The 15480-nt window shown below is 47.5% G+C and overlaps 1 protein-coding gene across 6 annotated transcripts in view; it reads right to left on the bottom strand.

Moving 5' to 3' along the window:
- Positions 1–918: 918 nt before the first annotated feature.
- Nck2 (NCK adaptor protein 2) overlaps positions 919–15480 on the bottom strand; it is a 120099-nt gene continuing 105537 nt past the window's right edge. For all 6 annotated transcript variants that reach the window (XM_040729228.1, XM_040729227.1, XM_040729231.1 and 3 more), the window contains 2 exons: positions 13460–14181; positions 919–2244 (listed from right to left, as the gene is read on the bottom strand). In XM_040729228.1, coding sequence (XP_040585162.1) covers positions 2050–2244; positions 13460–14181 — 917 coding nt within the window. In that variant the 3' untranslated portion in view covers positions 919–2049. The remainder of the gene's footprint in view (positions 2245–13459; positions 14182–15480) is intronic.

Raw genomic sequence — 15480 nt, 5'->3', positions numbered from 1 at the left:
TGTCAGGGTTCCTGCTCACCCATGGAGGAGCCATGTGCATTGTGAACAGACTTCAAACCTGTCTTCACCTTTAGAATGAGCATGTCAGTTGGGTCACTGCACAGGGTTGTGACGAGTTAACAGATGACACCAAGCCCGCACAGAGGACACACTCCTGCATTTGGCAAAGTAGACAACTGAACAGCAAATACTCATCGAGAGAGCAAGGTTTCCATAGACAGCCAGAGGACTGCGGCTTTAGCAGTTCTGTAAACTTCATACTGGTAAGCCACTCATTTCCAAAGAAGGAACCTCCAGCTTGATGTGTTGGGTTCTCCTGGAGTTCTGCCACTAAGACTTGGCATTTCATCACAACAATGGGGACAATAGGGGCTGGTGAGATGGCTCAGTGGGCAAACGTGCTTGCTGTGCATGCCTGATGACCTGAGATTGACCTTTAGATACCATAGAAAGGTAGGAGAGAGCCAGCTCCTCTGATTTCCACACGCATATCCCCAACCCTCGCACAAGCAATCAATGTACTAAGCTCTTTTGAGAGCGCTCACTCTCATTTGTCTTTGTGATACATGTGAATTTGCGAATATGTCCATGCCATGCGCACTTGGAGACCAGAAGAGACCATGGGGCCATCTACTATTTTATCGTTCGAGACAGAGTTTCTCACTGAAGTCAGTGCACGCGGACTGTTTACAATGCCTAACCAGCGAGCTCTGAGGCTGTCTTTAGTGCTAGCGTTAGACACATCTGACCAACACTTGATTTTCTGTGGGTGGATATGAACTCAGGACCTCATGCCTGGGTAGCAGGCACTGCACCCACCAAGTCATCTTGCTTTTGTGATGGGTTCCCTGTGACCCCTGCAGTCGTCTGTCCCCCAGAAGAGAGTCAGGTCTTCCAAAACACAAACATACAGCTTTGTCATGATACTTTTTTTTTTATTACAATATTCAAAAAACTGGGTATGCAAGTTTAGGGGATCTCAAGACCCCTTCTTCAATCATAGGAATGTGCCATCTCAAGACTCTATAGTCAAACTATAAAGAAGTTCAAATGGAAAGAAAAAAAAAGAAAATGCAATTTCTTCATAAACATTCTGTTACTACCAATCACATACTCTTTTGTAAACCCTGAAAAATGTTTCCCTGTAAAGCAAATAATATATATATAATATACATATATTATATATATATATATATAGTGTGTATTATAAAGTATTGGTAGCTCACATCCCGAGAGATCAGCTGTTTTCCTTAATCATCTGTTATTAGTGTCAACAAACGGCTACAGATACATATTACTCTGAGAATTAAATACATAACTGTGAAATTCAAACAAGCCGAAGAGCAGGAGGGAAAGAGCACTATGCGGATGGCACACCGGGGGTACAGTACCCAAGTTTCTTTCTTCCTGCAGTCGCCTCTTTTGCAGGCCAAAAAACCAAACCGAACCAAAACAAAAAAACAACCCTCTTTTATTGCAAGCACAGCCTCAAAGGCACTGGGCAGGTCCCTCCCCACCACCTCCCCAGGGTTTCCAGTATTGCTATCCGCACATTCTTGAACTCCTGCAGAGCCTGCAGCCAAAAAATAAAATAAAATAAAATAAAATTGCAGGCCCTGGACCAGCATGGCTGATGGGAGGCACCAAGCACCCATGGACACAGCTCTCAGAGTGTGCTATTCACTACATAACAGACTTTCTGCCCTCCGAATAAGCCCCAGTCTTTGTGAGTGTGTGTGTGTGTGTGTGTGTGTGTGTGTGTGTGTGTGTGATTTCAACAGACTGCTTCCAATTATAAAGGAAAAAAGTGAGCAGTTTTGCTCCCTTTGACCCTCACCACCTGAAGGTGGCCAGAAGGTGGTGGTTGTGGGCGTGGCTACGAGGGCTTGGGTGTCTATGGTTGACCGACAGGGCTGCAGAAGACACACTGGGCCACGGAGGTGATCCAGGCTGCGTGGGTGGAGGTGGCTGGCAGCGCTGGGCTCTGGGAGGCGGAGGTGGCAGCGAGGGCCCACAGTGGGCAGGGCATGGAGAGGCCGATGGCTGCCTTCACTGCAGGGCCCGGACGAGGTAGAGCTTCTCCCCGTGCTCGCTGGTGAAGATGGGGGCTTTCTTGTAGTGCTCCACGAGCTCGTCCATGCTATGGAACCGCCGCTGCCCAATACAGTAGACGCTGTCCACCAGCTGCACCTTGAAGTGCTTGTTCCTCCCTGACGCTTTGAGAGACACAGAGAAGTCACTGGGCTAGGGAGGAAGCAAACGGGAGTTACCAGCAGGGTAGACACCACCGAGGGTCTGCCTGAGCAAGCACTGTGTTTACCCAGAGATGCACAGTCCTCAGACCGACAGGCAGCCCAGGGCTTTCCAGTTTGCAATCAAACACTAATGAAATTCTGCCTCACATGGATTCGGGGGATGAATGTACTCTCTGACAAGCAGGAACTCATTATAGAGAGAATGACAGTGGGGGGGGGGTCAACCTTGAGGCGGAAGAACCCTGAGATATCTATTTCCCCAAGTTATTTCTGACAAACTGGGAATTATTCAAAATGGCTTTCACGCAGGCGGGAAACCGGGAACTGTTTCTTTTTATTTCTGTTAGAATTTAAACTCTTTTAAACAATAGATACTGTCAAGGCAGTGGATAGGTTGGGTGTATTTTAAACAGCCTGCTATGTCCCAGAGATGGCTCCATGGTGGTTCAAGCAGATTTCAATGAGAAAAGTCTAAATTCTGTGATGAGTTCAGTTCCTTACTGACTTGAGTATATTTTGGCATATGCTAGCATTTTTAGTAAAATTGGCCACCCCGTACATTTACTGAAAGTCAACAGGAAGGCTACTGAAAGGTATCAACTGATTCAATGTTTACTTAACGTTGGTTGTGCCAGGCAGCCCATGCCCTGCCTATGGGCATATGACTCTTTAAATGACACCCGTAAGGAGGGCGAGTATGGAGGTCAGTCCACGACTGCAAACCATGCTACCTTCTATAAAGAAAAAAGGGTATTCGTGAGTTCATGAGCTGGGGGACAGAATTTTAGGTGTGTGCTTTGAGTGCATGAAGGAGCAGTGCATTTGTGAAAGCTGTGGAATGTGAAGCGTGTGTACATCCGTGTGTGTGGATACATGAGTGTACATGCGACTATTGTGATCTATTTGCACACTTGTGATGGAGCCAGGAGAGGACTCTACAGAGGAGCTGAACTAAGTTATGGGCAGCCGGGCTTTGCAGGCAGTGTGTATGGGACATACTGTAGAGACAGGAGGACTGGTTTTTCTGTAGCACTGGGGCAGTGTGGCTCAGGAGGAAGTGAACAGACTCACACTCCTGGACCCTTTCACTTCCGCCTACGGTGTTCTTGAACTGTCCTTTGTCCTCTAGTTAGCCATTCCCTAAAGGATATTCTCAAACATTCTAAATCCCTCTAAAGCCTGCTTGCCTGGGCAGGGTCAGGCTGCACCTCAGGACTCACCCTGAAGCAGTAAGCCCACACCCATGACAGGACCTTTGAAGCCTGCTCCTGCTTTTGCCTTCCCTGGGGACTTGCTGCTACTCAGGAGCCAGGAACTAGCCCTCTTTTCCATCGGGTCTTCTATGGGAAGTTCACAAAGCCCAGCAGTTTATCTGATGGGGTGGGCAAGAACAGCAGACAAGTTGTCCATGCTTGCCCTTGGCCATTCTAGGATAGAAGCCTGGGGCAGTAGGCTCAGCCACCAGCCACTGATGTGTGAAGAAAGGAAAGACAATTGATAGTTTGAATTTATGTTACATCTCCATGCTCCGCCCAGGGCTGGATGGCAGGCAGGAGGCCCAGCAAGAGATGGGCCTCAGAGTATAGGTTTTTAGTATCAGGGTCATGCATGAGCACCTGGGTGGATAAGACACAGAACCTGACGTTTTCTTCAAAGGATCATGGACTCTGACGTCACAGGTGAGCATGCCAACTGGCCCCATGAACAACATCTACAACACAGAGACCCTTTTATGCTCCAGGAACTCCAGTGATGCTGAAAGCTGCTTTCTTTTGGATCACTGATCCTGCCTTCTAGTGTCAGTATAAATATGGTTACTTGAGCAAAGTGATATGCTATCCCAACCATGGAACTGGTAACCAAGACAGTTATAGATGAATACAAGTTAGAAGTATGCCAACTAGCTTAATCAGCACCATCTACAACAGATACCCATGAATGCTGCAAACTGCAGTTTGATGCCTTTTGGAATACTCAAATTGCCAGCACCACTGCTGGTGCCTTCTGATGCCAGTATTAAACTTGAATGTAACCAGTGATATTCCAACCATTGACCTGATAACCAAGATAGCTACAGATGGAAACAAGTTAGCCTCAGTAGGCTCTGTGGCCCACTTGGAAAGTAAGCAACAGCTACTACCCAACAGGCACATACTGCCTGTTCACAAGCCTAGGCACGGGCACTAAGGTCACCAGGAAGTCATTAGTTTCGTACAAGAACACACACAAGTTGGGAGCTGTTCATCTCTCTCCCAGTGGCCCCAGGTTCTCTTTATGGGGGGTTATATTTTAGTTCCAGGCTCTTCACTATTAATACTCTACAAGTATATTTTTTCTAAGCTAAGCTGGGGTGTCCTCCCTGTGACAGCTTGCCAGAAAGATGATTCTTTAACCAATCATGTCAACGAAGCCTTGTTTTCAGGGGCGGTAACTGGGGGTGACTGTAGTAGGCATATGATGTGTCTGGTATTTGTTAATTAATAAGACTTTCCAAACAGGGAAATTTGCTTTTCATCTGAGATCCTTAATTTGACACCATGATGTGTGTGGGCTTGTTACCGCGCGGCAGTAAAATGATGCAGCCGGGAAGGGGATTTTTAATTTCATGGGCTTCTTGAGCTCAAACTGGAAAGTCAAGGACACACAATCAACTCATGCTAAGCAGCAGTGCCGGTGAGTCTGGAGTGTTCTTAATTCAAATCGAGGAGATGTTCCCTCAAGCAACCTGAAAATGAGCTACACCAGTAGACATCCCTTCATGTTACAGGTCCAGAATGCCTCTCAAATATTTAAGAAGTATTTTAGATTTTAGATTTTTTTCTCTTCTTTTTCTATGGCCAGGTTCTGCCCTGGGTGAGTGTCTGTTTCTGGAGCAGACCCGAGAACCTCCCTTGTAAAGTCCCCAGATAACATCCCTGATGCTGATCTGGGGACCACTGAGCTCTGCCATCTCTGGGCTGCACTTAATGTTGATATGCTCTCCATCCCAAAGAGAGGGCAGTCTCTCGGCTTCTTATCAAACCCTTATCAATCCCCAGATCTTTTCATTTGGGAAATGGATACCTTTCTTTCTACATCAGTAGGGTAAACATATTTTATCTAAATGAAGAACCAAGCGTGAGAGGTAAAATGGGCTGTAATGATTAATATCCATACTTCACTTCCCCTGGGTGTCCGATGTATGCCATTTTTAAGTCAAAACTGACTGAAGTGTTTTCACCAAAGCTGGTAGCACCTGTGTTTACACAGATTATCTTCTAGCCTCAAGCCTCTATTTACTCCACAAGCCTAAAGGTAACCCATAGGCAACACCAAGTATGCATTTCATTAGTGTGACAACACTTTTGTAACTAAAGGACATGCTTTGTTTGTTTGAGGTAGGCTTTGCTCTGTAGCTCAGGCTGACCTGGAACCTACCATGTAGCCCGGGATGGCCTCAAACTCTTGCTGATATTCATCCTACTTCAGCCTTGTGAGTGCTAGGACCACAGTTGTGAGCCACTACGCCCAATAAGTTATAATTTCACCATAAAATAAACAGTGTTCAGGTGGCTTCCCACAAACTTCCATGCCACGAGGCAGGACTTCTCAGGTCCCAGCATCAGGATCACCGGGGGAGGGGCCTGGTACATTGCCTTTCTAGCAAGTTTTGTGGCTGACAAAGACAGTGCTGCTTGTCTGAGAAGCACTGCCACAGAGCGCTGAGGAATTTCACCAGGGCATCTCCTTTAGCCCCTGCAGTGGATGCTGTTTCGTGTCTGCAGCTCACCAGATAGCTAGATCTTTAAAAAGTGAAGCAGAGTGCAGCAAGGAAGGCTCGCATGGGACTCCACTGTGGTCACCACACACTAAATCTAACGTGTGAAGCAGACTCCCTGGCACTGAACACGCTACCTTCTTACCCTGCCACTCCTGCTGTGACTCCAGGCTTTGTTAAGTGGCAGGAACGTGAGAAACATCCTTAGGACTCTAAGGAGAAATACAACAAACAGTGGTGAAAGCCACTCTGAGTGACGTTGAGGGGCAAGGAGGTGGCCTGCGGCTCGCCGAGAAAGCATGAGGAACCAAGTGTGGATCCCCAGAACCCATGGAGCGGGGGAACATGGTGGTGCACGTGGAGCTCCGGAGCTTGGGAGATGGAGACAGGGAGAGCCTGGCTGAACAGATGAGCTCTGGATTCAGTGAGAGACTGTTTCAACAGATTGGGTGAAAACAATTGAGAAAGGCAACCCCCCCCCACACACCATTAACAGGTTATATGCACCCACAGGAACAGGTAGACACACTACACACATACAGGTATAGCCAAGGCTACAAGTCAAAACCACTCTATATTCATTAGACTGTTCCTGGTTTGTTTCCTTAAGCAATAAATGTTGCCAAAGATGGAGAACTTGAGCTCCTGTGCATTGTTGGCAGAGATGGAAAATGGTTCAATCACTGAAAAACATGGATAGGTTTAACATTTGATTCAGCAAACCTACTAAAGGGTATACACAAGAGAATTCAAAGTAGAAATAGTTACACACCCACAATTACAGCAGCACTAATAAAACAATAAACACACTGGAAACACTTAAAAAAGTTCACCACCAGATAAATGGATACACAAGGTGGACTATCACTCAGCACTAAAGAGGGACAATTTCTAAAACATTGCTACAGCACAGATGAACTCTGAGGACATCAGAAGTGAACTAAACCAGGTACAGAGAGACAACCACTGTATAATTTCATTATAAGAGGCCCCCAAGCATAAAAAAAAAAATTAAGAGAGGGTGGGAAGGGAACCCCAGGGAAGAGGGTATTTAGGGAGTGAGTGTTCACCAGGGACAGTGTCGGTCTGGGACACTAATAAAGCTCTGCAGACTGACAGCTGCAGAAAGAGGTGAGAAGTAGCCACTGACAGAACTGCACACTCAAAAACTGTTGAGAGACAGCCAATTTGGTCTTAACGACGTTTTACCACAAAAAGTAAAGATTAAGTGATGATCTGCAAAAGATCTGTGACAATCTCGACCGGGACTCCAGGAAACGGAAGTAACAGAATGGGTGGGGAGGCTGTTCCCTTCCTACCACAGAAGCCACCAGCAGTGGTCATGAGGAGGAGGCACCGTCTTCAGGTGGTGTGGACGGTGCCTCCTGGAGATCAAACATAGCTTTTGCCTTAGGCCACCTGGTGACTATTTCGTTTTTTTCGTAGGGACCAGGAGAGACCTGAGAGATGGTCCCAGGCATCAGGGATCTCCGGACTACCAGGCTCATTCTTCTATGAATGACATCTTTGCCCATTGTTGAAAACTCCCAGGCACACTGACTGCGGCTGTTGGAGCCACTGTACCTCTCTGGAGCAGTTGACATTTATTTATAAGGTGGAAAGCAGGCAAAGGACAAGTTGTAAAAGAGGCTATAAAGCGAATTGCTACTGTAGTTTCAACTGTGTCACAGTTCTTTCGTTTTTTTTGCAGATGCTAAGTCTGTAAAAAGGGAACCGACAGTGAAAGTGTAAAACTGTTGAGCGAGGTTCCATGGCTTTGGGATGCCCCACCCCCTTTCCTTTTGGAGACAGGGTTTCTTTGTGTAATAGTCCCAGCTGACCTGGAACTCACTCTGTAGATCATAGAGATCCACCTGCCTCTGCCTCTTGAGTGCTGGGATTAAAGGCGTGGGCCACCACCACCCAGCTCAAGATGGCTCTTAACAAAAATGGAGGCTTATCCAGATGGTGGGGTTGGGGCCTGGGCAAAGTGTTTGTGAATGAGCTCTGTGACTGATGGTTTTGTCTGCAAGTTCCTTACAACAAAGTTATTTGATAACTGACCATTAACATTTCCCGTGGAGTTTCGTTGGGAAATGGCAAAGAACTCTTGAAAGGACACTGTTGTGACTTCTCACCTGTGAGATGGGGACCCTCTGTTTAAGAGCATCTACACCCGGTTCTTCACAGCATAAAGATGGTACTCACCCTCAGTCTGCACTGCTCTGCATGTGTTTTGTTAAAGACAAACATGTTCCAAGTCACACTGTTTCTAAGATTTCATCTCAAGACTACTTTAAGCAGTATGCCAGTGAGATTTGCACTAGGCAAGCTAAACTCTTTTAACTCCTATATGGGGCAAATGAAGGTCTCCATCTCCTTCAGCAAGGCAGACATACTCGGTGTCTTTTGAATAGCAAAAAGGTAACCCCAGAAGCTCCACTCCCTATTTGCACAGCTCACTCAGGCATTTGAGTGACTCAAATGAAAAAGGTGCATTTGACCTGGGTTTTTAAGTTTCCTTTTTCCAGTTTACTTTTCCATATTTGGGGTGACAACCATTTCTACCATATATGAGCAATTTTGTATGAACTCTCCGTAAATCTTCATATGAAAAGGAACTACTGATCGAAGGGATTTTAATGAGAACATTTCTGAACAGTCTTAAGGCTGAAGTGCTAATTTTAATAACCTTTCTTAGTCTGAAAAGCTGCATTAGCTGACAGTGGAGGACCTCTTTTCCCCTCACCAAGCTGTCAGATCTGAAGAGGCAGCATCTGGACCCTGCGGCAGTAGCAGCAATGGTACTTCAGAGGCCACGGGCATGACCCAAGCCAGCCAGCCAAAATGAACCCTCCCAACAGGAGTGTGCTGACTAATTTTAGGTCAGTTTGACACAATGTAGGGTCATTTTTGGAAGAGGGAACCCCAAATGAAAAATGTCCCCACCAGATTTGGCCCGTGTGTGGGATGCCTGTGGTACATTTTCTTTACTGATACTGGAAGCACATAGCTCACTGACAGCAATGCCACTCCCGGGCTGGTGGTCTGGATGCTAGATATAAGAAAGCAGGCTGAGACGGGCGGTGGTGGTGCACGCCTTTAATCCCAGCACTCGGGAGGCAGAGGCAGGCGGATCTCTGTGAGTTCGAGGCTGGGCTGGACTGACAGCCTCCAAAACAATACAGAGAAACCCTGTCTCGTTTAAAAAAAAAAAAAAAAGAAGAAGAAAGCAGGCTGAGCAAGCCATGGAGAGAAAGCCAGTAAGTAGCACCCCTCCATGGCCTCCTCTTCAGTTTAGCCTTCAGGTTTCGGATTTGACAACCTTTAATAACACACCGTGATGTGGAAGTATAAGATAAATAAACCGTTTCCTCCCCTAGTTTCTTTTGGTCATGGTGTTTATCACAGCACTAGAAACTCTAAGACAGGGAGAGATGAATATAGGTGTTGCTCAGAACAGCCTGCTTTTCCCTAATGCCTAGTCAGTCAGGAGGGAAGCTAGAAGTTGAGCAGTGAAAATCCTAGAGGAACTCACTTGTCTGCCCTTGTCTTCCAAAATGACCCAGAAAGAGCCTACACTTTGACAATGAGATCTTCTGAATTCTCCAACCCCAACACAAGGCAAACATAGCCACTTTATTTTCAAAGCTGAGAGGAGTTGTAAAAAAACAGTTCACAGAACATTTCAAGGCATGAATCCCACTTAACAAGAGCTAAGGACGCTATGAAAATTAAGCTTTCAGACAAAGTTTTAATTTCTACCTTCACACATTTCTACCATTCTAAGGATAGTGTATCATCCAGAAATGATGTTTTAATAACTGCTGTAAAATATATGAAAACATCTACAACTCACGATAGGGGCTCAGAGTGTAGCTCAGTGTCAGAACTCTTAGCTAGCATGCACAGGAGAAACCCTGCTTCTGTCTCCGGCATGGGCCAACCAAAATTAATGTAACAAGTATCAGTGGACCGGCAGCATTGATGACACCAAGGACTGTGTCAAATTGAAAGTTCTTGGGCACCATATGTCCCAGGTCAGGAATGCTGAGGGGGTGGGAGGGCAGTAATCTAGACATTCACAGCTCCTGAGGGCATCAAGATCTGAACTGCATTGTAAGAATCCCCAGTTAGACAGATGGGTCAATGAAATTGTTGTTAGAAATATTTCTATAAGAAATACATTCTTAAAATGTTGCAACTCATTTTTCTTAAACTGTGGCTAGAAACCTTTCTAGAAGAATAAAATGATCTTGGGCTGGAGAGATGACTTGGAGATTAAGAGCACTGTTGATCTCTGAGGATCCAGGTTCCATTCCCAGCACCCCATTGGTGGCGCACAACCCTCTGTAACTCTAGTTCCAGGGGCTCCAACGCCCTCTTCTGGCCTCCAAAGGCACCCTACATATGTGGTGCACAGACACACACAGGTAAAACATCCATAAGCATAAAATGACTTAATATATTAAATCTTTTTTTTTAAATCAAGGGTTAGGGTTAGGGTTCTCTACCTGAAACCAAAATGAAGCATGACAAACATTAGTCCGTAATTATTATCATAGCACATAATGCATCGCATGGGAATTATTAGTTCTCTGGGTTCAAAAGTCTACAGAGGGAATGCTCCCTACACTACCCTGATACTGTCCTGTATTAACCCAGCAGTGGCTCTATCTTTCAGAATGTCTCCTTACTTTGCACCCAACACCTTCTGAGTATTAGAAGCACAAGGGATCTAGCATCCGAGAAAGAAAAACAACAACCGAAACGAAACAAAACCAATAACACCCTGTACTGCTTGCCAGAATTGAATTAATTTTACATACAGCCCTGTAAAATCTCCATAGAACCAATGCAGGCAAACACATAAGGATTTGATGCCCGTACAGGGCAGGCAGGGCTTCTGTGGATTTTACATACAGCCCTGTAAAATCTCCATAGAACCAAAGCAGGCAAACACATAAGGATTTGATGCCCATACAGGGCAGGCAGGGCTTCTGTGGATTTTCTGCATGAGGCAGACTGACAAAGAACAGCACTGTGCTTCCCTTAGCTTTCAAGAAGAACTGATCGGTATAGGTAAGAAAAGAGAACAAGGGAGGAAAAGAGGCTAAGAAGAGAATGAGTGGTGGGTACCAAAGCTGGGGATGGGACAGTCAAACAGTTTGCTTGGTTGTTCAGTCCTCAAGTCCAGCACACTTCCAACAGAGCTCTGAAATGTCTAGCACTCGTCTGCCATGGAAGGCACAGATGAAGCAATGTCCACTTGCAATAAACCCTCTCTCCTCAAAAGCGGACTTCTGTGTACCTAGACATGAGTAGATTTTTAATTTGTCAAAGGAGAAAACCAGTAGGCATTTATCAGGACAGAATACCAACTGGAGCTCTGTTTACCTTGCAATGAGATAGATTTTAACTGACACCGGTCAGGAAGACGAGTTCCCCAAAGCTACTGTTCCCACTCAGGAGTCAAGTTCACTGACACAGAATGGAACTGCCAACAGACAAGACAGTAAATCTGTACATGCCTGTTCTTTCATTAGCGGATAAAACACAGCACAGCCTGGAGCCCCTTGTAACAGGTCCTTGGCACAGACACATACACGGCTTAAGGGGCCCCAAGATCTTCGGGATGGAAGCCACACAGCTGTAGGCCACTCAGCCAATCTCTGGAGATGATACACATTCTGATAAGGCCTTTGCCCCGACACAGCCCTGGCAACAAAAGCTCAGCTTAAGTTAGTCAAAGTAAGGGATGTCCACAAAAGGGGTTAAAACAACTTGTAAATAATCAATGCCTCCATCATCAGGAAGAAGGTTGCTTAAGTGGACACAGAAGATTAACAGGTCTTTTTTGGACCAGAAACCCCAGGGGACCTTTTACTCATCTGTTACTATGTGGTTCTTGCCCCCTTCCTCCAAGAAACCATTTCGAATTCAAACGTCTGGCTCACAAGCACTTGGACAGAGCATTCTGCACTCAGATTGGGTTTTCAGAGCCTTCCCTGTTCCTGCTCTGCAGTATGAGAGACACCACTGTCCTTAATTCCTCACAGGCCCAGAATGTGATCTAAAGGCATGGAGCCTCCGATGTGTGAGGAGAATGTCAGGTGAAGTCCTGCCAGCAACGATGAACCCTGGGCTCAATCAGGGCATCTCAGTATTCAGATTTCAGTCATAGTCAGCATTCTGGGTCCTGCCTGAGAACATCTAAGGCTGAAGCCGGCCCTGAAAAGCTGCTGACACCATAAAGGGATTCGGTTCCCGCTAGCTCCATGCTCCTTCTGCTACAAAGAGCAGGCTTCAACAGCCCCTCTCCAGAAGGGGCTGCGACCTCACCTCTCAGATCAGTCCTGTGGGGCAGGAGTGCACACTGCTCACTGTGCTAGCGGAGCAGAACACACGCATTCTGCTCTTACACTGTGCACTTAAAACATGAAACGAAAAGCCTAGGTGAGTCAGTTAACATTTGAACACACCCGACAAGACTCCTGCTTGCAGGTTTAGAAGAGTCACTGGGAAGAAGCTATCTCCAAAGTGGGTTATTCCCAGGAGGCACACGCAGGAAGGCTGCCTGTGGTAAAGCTGTCTGCTTCTGTCAGATCGTCCCAGTGAGCCATAAGCCCCCACAACCAGCTGCCTGCTGGAGGATTGACTGTGCCAGACAGGTGGCCTTATTCCCCATTTCCTCCTCTCCCCCGAGCACTCCGGGTTTCTGTCCAATCCTGTTTGTAAATACTTTAAGAGTTTTCCAGAGATGAGCTTTTCAGTGGGGCTGCCTGCAGCAAAGACAACCCTGGGATTACGTGATTGACAAAGAAAAGCAAACCAGCACCAAAAGGCTGCATGAGAAGCCGGGCACCTGCTAACTGAGATCCAGCACTGCGTGCTCAGATGCAGACGGTACTGACAGTAATCACAGGGGCCTTCCCAGGGAAGGAAAAGGAAGCCTGCATCTTTAAACTTGAAAGGCGGAGCCCTACTACAGGGACAAAACCACCCGTGAGAAGGAATGGCAGCAGGGACCTCAGTCTACCCAGTGAACACAGTATTTACCTAGCTTATATGCCCCCTCAAACACCAATGTGTCACTGCACATATAGTCAGTGACTATGACAAGAGAACGGCACACCAGTCATGTCACCCACATAGGTGGTTGGGAGGGTTCCAAGAACTCCAGTGGACACCTGAAACTGTGGTAGATGAGAACCCTAAAAATAAGTTTCTTTTGTTACATCCATTATCAAGTCTAACTTGTAAGTAAGACTTGGTAAGATATTTAACAATGTCGAATCAGGCAAATGGACTGTACTGAAAGCTGTAAGATCATTGACCATCCTCAGACCAGGGCTTGCACGAGTCCCTGAACGTGCAGGTGAGGGAACTGTACACTTAGGTTTCTCCTGGCAGTGTGGCCCCAGCAGAGGGGCGGCCGGGCACTTACCGAGGACTCGCTGTCCCTAATGAGAAAGTCGCCCTCGACGCCCCGCTCATTGAGCGCGCACTCGGCCTGGTGCCGCGTCACGTTGCCATAGTACCACTCACGACCAGCGAATCGCCCGCTGGCTGAGGGACCGGTGTAGCTGATCTGCGGGGTGTGCGTGGGGTGCAGTGCAGGCCCATCACTGAGGACCATCACGTAGTTCTTGGGGACCAGGCCCACCTGGCCCCGGGCATTTTTGCATTTCCACCACTCTGGGTCGTTCTCGGGCTTCTCAATCACCTCCATGGTCTCCCCCTTCTCAAAGCTAAGCTCCTCCTCAGTGACGGAGCTGAAGGGGTACAGCGTCTGCACCACGTGCAGCACCCGTGCGCCTTGCCCATTGCTCAGCGCGGCGCCCCGACGAAGGCTCAGAAAGCTGGGGGCCTCGGCTGCAGCCTCATCTGCCTCCTCCAGCACGTAGTTGGAGGGGAACCAGCCGATCTGCCCGTTGAAGCTGCCGCGCCACCAGCCATCGCTGCATTTCTCCATGACGGTGACACGGGAGCCCTTCACCAGCGACAGCTCATCCTCTCGCTCGGCTACATAGGCGAACTTGACGAAGGCGGGGATGTTGAGGTCATAGATGCGGTCAGCACCGCTGCCATTGGCCGGGTACTCCGCATCAGTGCTGGGCGTTGGGGATGCATCCCGAGCGCTCGGCTTCCTGCGCGTCTTTCCTAGGCCTGTGAAAACATGGCAGAGGGCTCAGTTCGCACTGGACACATGTTGTACACCATGCCCACACCTACACTATTAGGGCATGGAAGTCCTCCCGCCGGGGGGGAGGGGGCGCACAAAGGTTGGTTACAAACGACAGTTACCAGCTGGAAAAGAAAATGATACAGCTAGTGCCGCACTGACATGAAGCTACTAAAAGCTGATACCTACCCACCAACAGGTGACACAAAGAAGAGAGAAAAAATCCTTCTGGAAGGATGGCCAGCTTAGAGAACCCCTGGAGCTCAGGACTGAAACAATTAAAAAAAAAAAAAGACAAAGAGAAGGTGCCTGCAAATTTGCACGGGGTTAAGAAGTTGGACTAAATGAACGGGGCAATTCTACAGAGGGTCAGGTCATCGCCAGAAGGGCTTGGACCTTGCCCTGCATCCACTTAACCTCCCTCCTGAAGTTCGTAACCCCGCTCCAAGGCCCCTCCTCATTGGTTCCCCTCCTCATTGGTTCCCTCCTATTACCTGCCTGCACGCTGCCCCTTCTCATTTCCTTCCCCACTTCCAATGCATCTTTGATCACAAAACACTGGACTGGTTTTTCTACAACAGACTGACGGCTGAATTAGTAAAAGATCCGCTGACATACTAAGTCCAAGGCGGGTCTCTGAAGACTGTGATGAAGTGGACCCTCAGATCAACTCAACGGGCTGCCAAAAGCTGACAGATGGAGGTTTAAGGGAACAAGAAAATCTTCAGAGAGCACCGTGGTTAGCTTGGGCACACTGTCTTCAGCCACATGTGAACAAACACTGGCTTGTGATGTGAAACATACTCCTTTCCATACACAGGGGGGCGATTCTGAGAAGTCCTAATCTAAACATGCTTTTGATCCAGTTATGTTTGTAGACTCCAGAAAATTCTAGGGGAGGACAGTATATTGGCTAAGAGCAGGGAATGCATTGCAGGGGGCAAGACTTCTCCATTTTTCAGGGGACACTCTCCCTTCAGCTCTGCTTGGAGCATTTTGTGGAGCCCCTTGTACACTCCCCTCTTCCCCAGTGACCTCCAGGAGTTAAGCCCTGTCATCTTTAACTCGCAGAAGAAGCAGGCTGGCCCTCAGGGTTGCTTTGCCCAGGGTACAGGTCCAAACGAAGAGCTGTGCTACATCATCCTCCATCATTCAGGGGGGGCACCCACCCAGGAGCATTTGAGACGATACAAACTGGTCAAAGTGGATTCACTGGCCCAGGTAAGGTGACAGCATCTGCTGCTTCATTTTGGACCACTGCATCTGATTCAAGTGCGTGGGGA

Source organism: Mesocricetus auratus, unplaced genomic scaffold (assembly GCF_017639785.1).
Source record: "Mesocricetus auratus isolate SY011 unplaced genomic scaffold, BCM_Maur_2.0 Super-Scaffold_100021, whole genome shotgun sequence".
NCBI lineage: Eukaryota > Metazoa > Chordata > Mammalia > Rodentia > Cricetidae > Mesocricetus > Mesocricetus auratus.
This window is presented reverse-complemented; position numbering and strand designations above follow the sequence as displayed.